Source organism: Tachypleus tridentatus, chromosome 11 (assembly GCF_004210375.1).
Source record: "Tachypleus tridentatus isolate NWPU-2018 chromosome 11, ASM421037v1, whole genome shotgun sequence".
NCBI lineage: Eukaryota > Metazoa > Arthropoda > Merostomata > Xiphosura > Limulidae > Tachypleus > Tachypleus tridentatus.
The window spans coordinates 86,542,631-86,555,270 of NC_134835.1; the positions used below are offsets into that span (position 1 = coordinate 86,542,631).

The 12,640-nt window shown below is 32.3% G+C and overlaps 1 protein-coding gene across 3 annotated transcripts; it reads right to left on the bottom strand.

Moving 5' to 3' along the window:
• Positions 1-626: 626 nt before the first annotated feature.
• On the bottom strand, positions 627-12,140 carry LOC143232684 (homeobox protein Hox-D4-like). 3 transcript variants are annotated; one of them, XR_013017660.1, is made up of 3 exons: positions 11,441-12,140; positions 8,771-9,498; positions 627-756 (listed from the first exon to the last, which is right to left on the bottom strand). XR_013017660.1 is itself a non-coding variant. In XM_076468407.1 (2 exons), exons 1-2 carry the CDS (start codon positions 12,138-12,140, stop codon positions 9,059-9,061), a joined length of 1,116 nt encoding a protein of 371 aa, XP_076324522.1. In that variant the 3' UTR covers positions 4,141-9,058. The 3 variants fall into 3 exon arrangements, 2 of the variants coding, with proteins under 2 accessions (XP_076324522.1, XP_076324521.1); XM_076468407.1 differs by lacking the exon at positions 627-756 and having other exon boundaries at positions 4,141-9,474; XM_076468406.1 differs by lacking the exon at positions 627-756 and having other exon boundaries at positions 4,144-9,498.
• Between the last annotated feature and the right edge of the window lie 500 nt (positions 12,141-12,640).

The following is a 12,640-nucleotide window of genomic DNA, read 5'->3' on the forward strand; positions in this document are numbered from 1 at the left end:
TGCTTTAATTTGGAACTGCGTAACTGAGTCTTATGTTACCAAACTCAAATGTAGTAGGTCATGTCTGAAACATCTTAGTGCACAAGAATAATCTTATAGATAATGGCTGTAATTTAAACAAAAAATTGTTGACTTTATTTTCCTTCGAGATAATTAAATTTACAGTTTACGACAAAAGCACTCACAATTAAAAAAAAACTCACACAAATAAAATTTAAAGAAGAGATTTTTTATACGTTCTTTAAACTTAGCAAGTAATACAGATTAAGGTTGGACACTTTAAAACTATTCTCACTAATCGAATCTTGGTCTGGTTTTGAAACATTAATAGACGTATAAGAATTGATATATTCATACAATTTGTTGATTGTCTTATATATCTCCATATCTTATTTTACATTAATTCCTTTAGTTATAATAACACCTGTCAATACATATATCTTTGTATGTGTGTGTGTGTATCAATTCCTTGTCGTTTACATTTACCAGGTTTTGTTTTATCAATATAAACTAGTAATATACGTAAAATGTTTCTTTTTTTACTAATAACAAAAGAAAGCCAGATCTAAAATATATGGTTCAGAAATTTGGATCTATCAGTGTTTGATTGTTGTCCAATATGTGATGTTGCGAGATCATTCGGTGCGATTCTTTTTAGTAGCACACCGCTGGAAACCGTGTTTCGATACCCAGTGGTAGACAGAGTACAGATAGTCCATTGTGTAGTTTCTGTTTGATTCCAACCAGTCAAACTTTCTAATAAAGAAAAAGATGTAATTTAAACATCAGAAGCTGGAGAAGTATTTGGCACAAATAAGCCTAAATTTTGTGATAATAATTTGGTAAATACGGATTATATTTCTTCCACTCCTTTTAATTTCTCTATTTTGAAATCATAATACTTATAAATAAGCTCAATTAATTATAAGTAGCACTCAGTTTAAATAAAGTAGTAGGAAGTTTAAAGTCAAAATATTGGTTGTTATTTTTTCGGAATTTGAAGAATGAAGAGTTTGCACATCAAAAAATGAGAAATAATAATTATTTAAAAACACAGCTCAAGAACTTTACTTTTAAAAAAAATCACCTTATTGTGCAAACCACTTTTTAATACTTTATTGTGAGAAGCTTCTGACTTGAAACAATGCGTTTGCTGTGGGAGATCGTTGTCTTAAACGTTACAAACAGAATTCTTTGTAAACAATTCGATTCAGTGACATCTATCATAACACTATTAATGATAAGACTTGAAGTAAAATATCTTCTCTGTAGACAGCTTGGTCTGAATTTCGCGCAAACCTACTGAGGGGTCAACAGCACCCACCGCCAACTGCTGGACTACTATTTTACCAAAGAACAATAGGATTTAGTGTCACGTTATAACTCTCCAACGGCTGAAAGAGTTTGATGAGGCAGAGATTCAAATTCGCGACTCTCAGATTGCGAGTCAATTATTCTAACTACTAGGCCATGCCAGGTCTTGTATACAGAAAACAGGTTGAAACACTTTTTAGTTTTCACTGGCTTGTGTAAGTACTTCACAAATGACAAATTACTTTAATCGTTATTAACAAGTTTCCGAGTCCACTATTACTATAAATTGGGTTAAAATGATTTATAATTAATTAATTACGGTAAATGCTTCATTTATAGCAGAATAAGACTTCAAAACACTTTCATCTTTATCAACAAGTGCGGTAATTATTTTAGAATTAGCTTTAACTTTTTGTTATTAACAACTATAGCAAGTGCCTCGTAGTTAGATTGAAAAGAGAATAAACTTTATGTTTGTCGGCAGCAATTACAGTAGGTACTTCTTGGGTAGTTAGGAAAACAACTAAAAAACGTCTTTCTTTTCTCTCTTTCAGTGAACCCATTTTCATTTTGCAGTTGTAACAGCTACAGAAGTTATTTCTTGGTTTATTAACTTTTACTTGACAAACATACTGTTTAAAAGATTCAATCGTATAATCTAATTACGGAAGAAAGTATATAGTATGACGACTACACAAAAATTTTATAACTGTATTACTTTGTATACTGTGAAAAATATTTAAATCATCACAGTGAAATAAACCTATAAAGTTTCCTTACATCACATTGTTTACATACTTAACCTTAGCTCCCCGCTAGTACAGCGGTATGTCTTCGGATTTACAACACTAAAATTAGGGATTCGATTCCCCTCGGTGGGCTGAGCAGGTATTCCTATGTGGCTGTAAGAAACACATACTTAAACTTGCTTTCTATAATTTAGTGAAATGTGTTTTTGAAAATAATAATAAAACGATTAATTCTGTTTTCATTTTTGCAAAATTACTACTTTGTATGAAACTACATTTTTGAATTGTGTTATTTTTTATCTTACGATGCTGGCAATTTTCTTTCGCCAAAGTTAAGCTATACAATGGGTTGTCTGTTCTCAGTCCACCACGGGTTTTGAAACTCGGCTTCTGGTATTGTAAATCCACAGACATTCCGATGTGCGACTGGGGGCACTCAAAGAAGTATTTATAACAAATTTCAATAATCTAACATAAAAAGAAAATATTGCACCACCTGCTGTTATATTTTTAAACGAAAACATAATTTAAAATTTAATTTTTGTAGTGCATATTGTTGTGTAAAAGACATATTAACAATAGAAGTAAACGACTTTATAACACCAAAATGTTGTTTTTATTGAATTAGACACTCAACATTTCGCTTTACAGTTCATTTACGAGGGTGCACTAAAATGCAATCCGAAACTGACAGTACGAAGCGTCATGTAAAGTGAAATTCCGAGTGTCTAATAAAGTAAAAACAATATTTCAGCATTATGAGGACGTTAATTCGTACTATGATTGAAAATCTAACAGTTTAAACTTCCAAATCTACCATCAATATCTAAATGCATAGAAATATGTCATTTTCGAGCGAGGAAACAACATAAAGTCAAACACATGAATAAACTTCTCTAAAAATTAAAATAACTACTTGGATATAAAGTAACATTCTTTTTCTAACACAGTAATTATCAGCTTTATATCTTTTTATTACATCATTCTTACTGCTTTATAACTATGAATATTTATATTGTTTTCCATGCGTGGCTTCTGAATCGTAATGATTTTTGTCTCTGTCGCGTAACGTTACAAAGCTGAAATAAGAGGTATTACGATTCCTTAATAGGACCAAAACGTATATAAAGTAATAAAGATAGTTATCTTTAAATACAAAATTGAAGGAACATGTATAACGTCAGTATACAAATTATAATATGAGCATTATGCATAATTATAAGATAATTAAATTCTCTTTACAACCCCGTACAGGATGTAACTTCGAGAGATAAAAAATCTGACAGTGATTTATTAAAGACATTACCAGATTCCATTCTATAAATAAATCTTTCAGACCGTTTCTTCAACGTTAAATAAGATTTAAAAAAACTAACGTTGCTCAGTGCACGTTCTCGCTTAGTTCATCATTTTTTAAATAAGTTTACTTCGTCCCTAGTTCGTATTGCATTTCCACATATAATGTATATGAATCCTTCCGCAGATTCAAATAACATTCATTGATCAAACCTCTAGTGTTTACTTCGTAGTCCTAACAACTGCAAATAGTTGAAAACTGCAAAGAAAGGAACTCGTTGAAAAAAAAATATTTATGTGAAGTTGTTTAAGTAAAACTTCCCAACTAACACTGCAACTGATCCAATCAGAGTAGGTGTGCAACAAACTTTTATTTTTAGTACTTTTTAATAAACAGCTCATAATCAAGGTATTCGCGTTTTCTTTTTGTCAGTAATAGCGACGAGATTTCTTCGAAGTGTTTTTCTCCTAAACCAAAAGTATAGCCTTGAGCATCAAGGTATGACTAATGAATCACTTTGTAAAAACAAATTTACACCTAGTTATATTTTGTTTGCACTAAGTAATGAATCTGAGTGAAGACCTAAATATAATAAAATACTTATTTAAAGAATTTGTTGTTCCTGTTGTTATTTCAGTGCAAAGTAACAGAACTGATTGTCTGCACATTTCCTACTGGGAAGAGTCGAAGTACGGATTTTTGCATAGAAAGTCCGTTAACTTACTGCTTGAGTGACTTGTGTAGAGTAAATGGTAAATCTGAAAGTTTTATGTATATATATCTATATTTAAATACATATACAAGTTTGCAGAAATTTGCAGGTTTGTGTGTATAAATGTTGTTTGTTTTTGAAGAGACAAATACATATGATTTAACGTCACAAAACTATTTTTGAAATATTTCTCTTTTCTCTTTTAGATTTAATTCGCGCTTAATGGTAAAACACAATGCAAATATAATAACATTCTACGATGTTTAGGCACTAAGAACATTTCAGGCAGCTAATTAATACCAATATTTTAACTTCTATCAAACGGGTAAACTCGAAACATCATTAATAAAACATGGCAAGCTTTCAACTGAGCAAGCAGTAGCTAATAATCCTTCAGCGAGCCTAACTTTGTTCTTAATAACGAAATTAAGGACGGTAACAATGATAACCTAATAACCTATTTCTCACAACTCATATCAAGACGGATGTATAATGATGTTTTATAAACATTTTCTATGAAAACAAAAAGTAAAAGCAGAAGGATAACGTTCCAGTTGCAAATCCAAGAGTATAGAAATAAACTGCTATCGTTTGGTTTTTACCGAAGAAACTTAAACACAGTTGCATAAAATAAACATGGTTAGTCGTTACTTCCAATACTTCCATTCATTAACAACTTCAACATCAGTTCACTGAGGAAAAACAATTAAAGCAAATAAATATGAAAAAAATACATAAATAATTTAAAAGCATCTAACACAAATTATGTGAAGCCTTAACATTGATGTATGCCTAAAAGTAGTCGTCATTAAACTGTAATATTATTTGTATTCGTAAGTTACAGAAAGAGATATTTGTTTAAATTCAGTGTAACTGAAAAAGTCAGATTACTGTTGAAAGGTGTTATATTCAATTGTTCGTAGCTTAATCGGCGAATCACACACCTGACGAGTTTTATAAATCTCTCTCTTTATGCATATAGAAGGTTCACAAAATACAGAAAGCGAGTGTGAAGAAATATAGAAGACTGACTCGAGCAGTGGTAATCTTCCTATTAGAAAATCATCCCCAGAGTTTAATAAGGAGACGTGAAACTGTGACATAAACATGGTAGCTGTCAGACTGTCTTAGTGCTCCTCAGTTTACTACGATCTCCAGATCGAGTTAAGATACTATAATTATAGGTAAAGAAATCTAACTATACATTTTTCCACTACGAGCATTATCCTAGTGTAAATATGCTCTTAAATCAACATATTGGGAATACAATAAAAAAAGATATAGTTTGTGTTTAGATCGATAATAGCACTGGTAAGTGAAATCAATATTGTATTAAATAATTAGAAACGGCATTGATTCTCCGGACTGTCTGATTCACATAACTCTGCGATTTTTAGGTTTCTAGCTATTATAGAAGAAACGTTAACATGTCTAGACATAACAATATATATAACAACAACATATACAGATACAAGGCTTTATTTTTTACGCCATGTATAATCTGTCAACAGTATGTAAAACGTTAAGGAAAAAAATAACCACACCATTTTTATTAGAATCTGAATAACATCTATGTTTAGGGAATCAAATAAATGAGCACGTGACTTTCAGTACAAGTCACAAATACGTGCTTTAAGTGTTAATATAAAACGTGGCAAGTGGTAAGTCTCGAACTCGGTAAATAGGCTATATGAAGATTATTTTCTTGCAATTATCCAACACAGATACTTGAAGTTAACTAAACTAATCTCCCATATGACGAATGTGTCTATATTATTGTATATTTTAAACTGTAAATCTGTAAAACTACCTTTACATATAAGATTCTCCGAATTATTAAACTTGTGTATGAAACAACATAGGTTGGCTATAGCTTTATTAATCCTTCAGTTTCAGTTGTCTAGGACTTGGTTTCTATCCAGTTACAGATCACATATTATTGGTTTGAGACTGAGGCTGTTACCTTGTAAAAATATTAAGCTTGAATAAAGCACTCGTGTTAGTAAATATAACCACAAATTATTTAACGCTTACACTGTCAAGTAATGACTATAAACACTTCAGTATTAGATTAAGACTTACTGCATATTTAGCAAAGCATTTATTTCCTGTCATGACAACAGTCACTTCAGTATCAAAAAATAACTAGAGAAAATATTAGGTCTTTACTTAAAACACTTAGCACAATAATACATGTAGGAACTGATGTAGGTTTATACATTTATTTCATACACACTGTGTACGTTTCATGGTATATACGTAAACTCACCAACACATTGTGAACATATTTTAACGTGTTAATTCATACAGGTATGTTTCTCAGATTTCTCAGAGTATTTCCAAGCCAGTTAATTCTAAATCGTACACATAAGTAAATATATACATAATGGTATGCTTAAATAGGGATATTCTTAAAGTGTATGTCACACCACTACTTTTATTAACTAACATGACTTTCTCTGCTGTAGGTGGGCAGTGCTAATTTTAAATGTTTTTAGTCTACCAGATAAAACACTGCAGCAGAACTCTGTTGTGGTATTTGGGAAAACTACAGAACTGATCATTATCTCCAACTTAAGTGTGAAATTGTCATTATTATAGTTTATTTGAGTTTTAATAAATTTCCAATTTGATCGACAAAAGCTCAGATCAAAAAAGTACACATTTCTTTTCAAGATTCGGAGTCTCGAATATTCTATTTATCACTTCCTAAAACTTAATTCAGCGAAAACCATGATACGGTTAAAAAAAAAACTACTGCTTTTTCATTATATATACATAGTATTACCATATTTCCAGAGAATACATACACTTTAAAAGAAAACTAAACACAATAACATGACGAGTCACGGTTTTAAAGCATTTCATAAGGATCTATATAACATTTCCAAGAAGTATGAAAACACCATTATTCAATCTATATTTGATAAAATTCAACCTTAATTATATGTACATGCCTAAATATATGTACACATACAAACTTATATAATTTAATTTTCACATGTCATATATATGTATGTTTAAACTTTATACATACATTGATACTTTGGATATTACTAGTGCTCGCTAGAGCTGTAATCTCAAACATTAGCATTGTTTAAAATATATTGTATTTCTGAATTTAGGAAATCACAGTATTTCATAACACCTTAATCTGATGTGCCCAAGAACCATTTCTTTACCAAGATACCTTAAATTACACATAATTTAATATGTAGAACTGCTAAGTTCATTAATTTATTTCAGTGAAGAACAAATGTAATAAAAACTAACGTATAAAGATAAAAGTGTTCGATAAAGGTTGGCTCGTTATATGTTTTAGAATTAGACCGAATGACATAATTGTGACAATTGCACGATTTTAAACTTTGAACATGTATTATACTTAAGTCACTAAATGGAAGGGATTTCTGAATTACTTTGCAACACACTGTAGGTTTAAGTTTAAAAAATTACTATTACGCGACCTATTTCAAGGCAGTTTACCGGGAAAGAAGAATTTCAACTTATTAAAAAATAAACATTTTTGGCCCCTACATATATAAACAAAATATATAACAATATATAAAACCATAAATAATTAATAAAAACAATATAATTTGGACGTGTTTTTTTTCTCTGTGCCTTCAGTAAAAAAAATGTCTATAGGCTTTTATTGTTTATAGTGAACAAGTTACAACGGTATCAACTTGAGGTACCTAGCTATAAGTACAGACACACATTCACTCATTTCTTTCAGTGCACTTTCAATGAATAAGATTTCTGTCTTATCAGTTATCTGTAAAATGATATACTTAATACTTTGCTAAAAAAAAGGATCCATAAGGGTTATTTTCGTAAAATATTTGAAATATTTAAAAGATCAAAACCACGCATTGGAGGCACTGTAGTTGAATAGCAATGAGTAACATACTTTGGAAGTAATAAAGGAAATGTAACCTAAACGTAATTAATAAAATCGAGAAAATATCTGAGTAACTAAACTATTTGCTTTACTAGACTGATCCAATAAAACTTGCTAAGTCTTTCTTTCCCTACTATAAGAGGTTTTTTTTTTTCTTTACTCAGTGGCTCAGAGGTAATTCTGAGAACTTATAACGTTAAAAATAAGTTCCCAATACCCAAGATGAGCAAAGCGAAGGAACGATAGCTTATTGTGTAACTTTGTGCTTAACTACAAATGAAAAAGAAATAACAATACTCGTTCAAAAATTACACACACCTATAGTACTTTTAAGAGAAACTGTAACCAATAAAGTTGTGTCTCAGAAAAAGTTGGCAAGTTTCCTCAACGAACAAACAGTCTGAGAAAATCAAACATTTTAACGTTCTCACTCATCAATATAAAAGTAATATAAAGAAATGCGCTACAATACAAAGAATTAACTTGAAACAAATACAAAACAAAACACTCTTAAACAATTAAAAACATGAAACTTAAAAAAATACACCCTGAGTTTTAACGTTGAACAAACAGAGTTGATCTATTCCCAGAGGAATATCACTTGAAATGTTTGTTTCGAAGTCCAGATAGTGCATTGGCCTAAGCCAGAAAAAAAAATACATATTTCTGTTCTATATTATATTTTAAAATAAAATGATAATTTTGCAATACCATACGCTTGAGTAGCAGCATATTCATAAACTTATAACTTAAGTTACAACACATCAGAAAGCACGTAGATATTCATTCCTTACTGTGTTTATACTCGTATATACCCTTCCATTGTTGGATTCTTGGTTTTGTTGTTTTGATGGTATCTCTTAGTTGGTTTTCTTCACCTATCAGCGAAGTGCACGAATATGTAGAATGTCCTTCTAGTCTCTGATAGCAAAAGCAAAGTGTTGAGACAAAAAGTATTAGGGATATTTATTACGTGCCAACGCCAGTGAGCCGTAAAGTAAATAATTTGACCACTTTCATGAAGAAAATCAGTTGCAGAACTTGAAACACCGAACGATTACACAATTTTTTTATTGACTGAGTCAAAGTTCTGCTAATCCATAGTGACTTTTACATCCAGTATGTGGTATTTCGCTGTTTGAGGGATTTGCCATATTCATTAGATCCACCGTGCGTCTGTCTTGTCGCGAAGAAATGCGATTCGCAAGCGAACTAAACATGGGTCTTACACTGGGCGATGTTGAGAGACCGTGGTGAAGGTTCTCGACCTGCCGACTAGCTTTTCTCACATTTTTCGTATTCGGTAACTTGTTGTCTTTTTTCCATTTCATGCGACGGTTCTGAAACCAAATTTTAATCTGACGCTCTGAAAGGCAAAGTGAATGAGCAATTTCAATCCGGCGACGTCGTGTCAAATAACGGTTAAAGTGAAACTCTTTCTCTAGCTCCAGAACCTGATGTCTAGTATAAGCTGTCCGCTGGCGCTTAGTTTCTATCCCTGATGAAAAACAACTTCCATTTGCTAAAACAGCAAAAGTAAAAGTGAACAAAAAGAAACTTATTAAGCAAGAAGATGAAACATCTTACCGTATATACGTGAAAAAAAAATTTATGTGATTTTTACATCGGGGGATATTCGAATGTCTAATGAGTATAATAGATAGCTATACATCTGTCGCATTTATAAAGATAAGGTAAAAATAATAAACCCTAGAATTAACATTCACACCCATCTACTTTTTAACTCACATTTTTTCTAAATTATTTATGCACCAAATTGCTTGTACGTCAAAGCCATCTAATAATATAGGAGTCATACAGAAATATCATCAATATTGCAGATAATTTCAGTAATTAACGTTGGTGTTTCTTACGTATTTTACGTAGAAAATAAATGTCTTTACCTAGTCTTTTCTACAAGTTCCTTAGACTAAATACTACGACACCGAGTAACATAAAGATACTCAAAAAGGTATAACATGTGGACCTCTGTGGTAATAAACGTTATATAAACGAGTCGGTAATTTGGGAATTAGGAGGATTTCTTTTTTTTTATAAAGCAAAGTTAAAAGAAGCTATAAGAAACACTATACACCTGGTCTGGTAAAGAACAAACAAGTATAGAGAACAACACGTTTCATCTTGTGAGAAAAAACGACAAACCAGTAAAGGCTGTATCTTGTGTCTGTTTGTTTAAGAGCAACATCGCGTTGGACGAGCTGTCATGTCCATCGTGTGAAATCGAACCCTGTATTTTAGCTTAATAAGCCCGTAAACGTACCACTGCCCCACTGGTAAACTATACCTTGTGAGAGAAAAGAACAAACCAGCATAGAGAAGATAAAATATCATAGAATGACACATTAGTATGATGAAGAATAAAGGTCATATTTTGTAAGATAAAGGCACAAACTAGTATAGGGAAGAAATAAAGTTACACCTTGTAAGATAAAGGCACAAACTAGTATAGAGAAGAACTAAAGTTATACCTTGTAAGATAAAGGCACAAACTAGTATAGAGAAGAACTAGTTATACTTTGTAAGAAAATGGCATAAACTAGTATAGAGAAGAACTAAAGTTACACCTTTTAAGATAAAGGCACAAACTAGTATGAAGAACTAAAGTTACACCTTGTAAGATAAAAGCACAAATCAGTATGGAGAACTAAAGTTATACCTTATGAGAGAAAGAGACAAACCAGTATAGAGAAGAACTAAAGTTATACCTTGTGAGAGAGGTAAATAAACCAGTATAAACGATATCAAAGGTTATAAGGGAAAGACAAAAACCAGTATATAAGAGGAGTTAAGCTATTCCTTGAGGAAGTAAAGGACACAAACCAGTATAGAGAAAAATAAAGGTTATACTTGTGAGAGAAAGACACAAACCAGTATAGAGAAGAAAATAGAGCATAGATTATTCGTCGTGAGAGAAAAGGACAAAACAGTATAAAGAAGAACCTTGTGAGAAAAAGTACGGAAAAACCTAGGTCATACCATATGAAAGAAAGGGACAAAGTAGTATAGAGAAGAAAAAGAAAAAAGGAGAAATCAGTATAGATGACAAAAGTTATACTTTGTGAAAAGGGACAAACCAGTATAAAGTTATACTCCGATTTTGTTTGTTAAAGAGCAAAACTGCGTTGGGCTATCTGCTGTATATATTACGTGGAATAGAACCCCGAATTTAGTGTTGTAGGCCCTTAAATTTATAACTTCCCCAACAATGGACTATGCCTCGTGAGAAAGTTGGAACAGTATGGAGAAATATAAAGGTTAAACAACGAATTTTCTGAATTGATTTATATTGTTTCAGACTTTGTAAACGGAGACGTCACAACTAAAGCAAAGTCACGTTAGCTGGTAATTTATTACCCTGGTGGTTATTTTTCGTATTTACGCACGTTATCCCTTATCAGAATACAGCATTTAAGTTAACATTTTGAACTGAATTGCTTACGTACCTGACCCAAGATGAACTTTCTTCATCCAAGGGTAGATTGTCGGTTGTATTTCGGGGGAAGTTACACATTCAGGAGACTTCGTTCTCAGACTCGAAGAATTCTTGACAGACGAATCTCTATTGTGAATACTGGTTAATGGTTGGACTTGTAAAGAAGAAACTGGTATTGTTTGTAAAGTAGATTCTGATGGTGGTGGAGACGATTCAGGAGATGCATCATTGCTATCAGGAGATTGTCCTAGTCCGTGGGAAGTAGCATTAATTTTCCGAAAACGTACGCCCGTTACACAATTTATGGAGGAGCCTAGATTAGTAAGCTTTTCAAGCGTTGATATACTGTTCTGAGACGTTGAGCATGATGCCGGAAAGACAGAGTTAGCAGGGCCGTGATTTGTGTAAGGGGCTGTTCTGGCTCCACCGGTGTTAGGGTCATAATTTATCGGCGCGTGCTGAGTGTCAGCGCTGTGGAACACGTCATGATGCTGCCCTTGTGGAGAGAAATAGCTGGTGCCGTGGCATGGAATGTAGCTAGCTTGTAAATATTCTTCGCAAGGTGGAAATTTTGGCTCCATATGCGGTGGTGAGTTCATCAAAAACGAGCTCATGATCATTAATTTTTGAATGAGTTGAATGGAAATAGTTTTCGTTCGTGTATGTCGCTTAACAGGGCCTAAACTCCGCCCTTTTGAGGAAATTACCATATCACATGGCCGTAGTAAGCCAGTGATATGTCTAACCACTGGACGGCCGTCGGGACGTCACGAGAGAATTTGACATAGATGTATTATTTCAATATGGCGGCTGTATTTCTGGTTATGGCTTTATACGTTTCACAAAGCTCAACTTCACAAATTATAGCTTTAATACAACTGCAAGCTTAAGTGTAAAATGCATTCAGATAAAGATGCACTTGCATGAGGAACTACCAACTGTCAAGAGTGGAATAAGAAATGTCAGTACATTGGAAAAACACTAACAAGTAACACCACTGCTAGATTTCTTTTTAAATGATCATCCGACTGAATCCCAATAAAAGTAGTTAACTACTGTGAGTTTGTTCCATTTCGATGCGTAATAGAACTTGAAGTCTGAAATTACTAAGTCCTTTGAAGTTCTGGGAAATTGTTGATTTATGGTGCGCATGATCATGAATAATTCATGATAAATCCCTAACGCAGGTGAGTTTATATATTTTTTTATA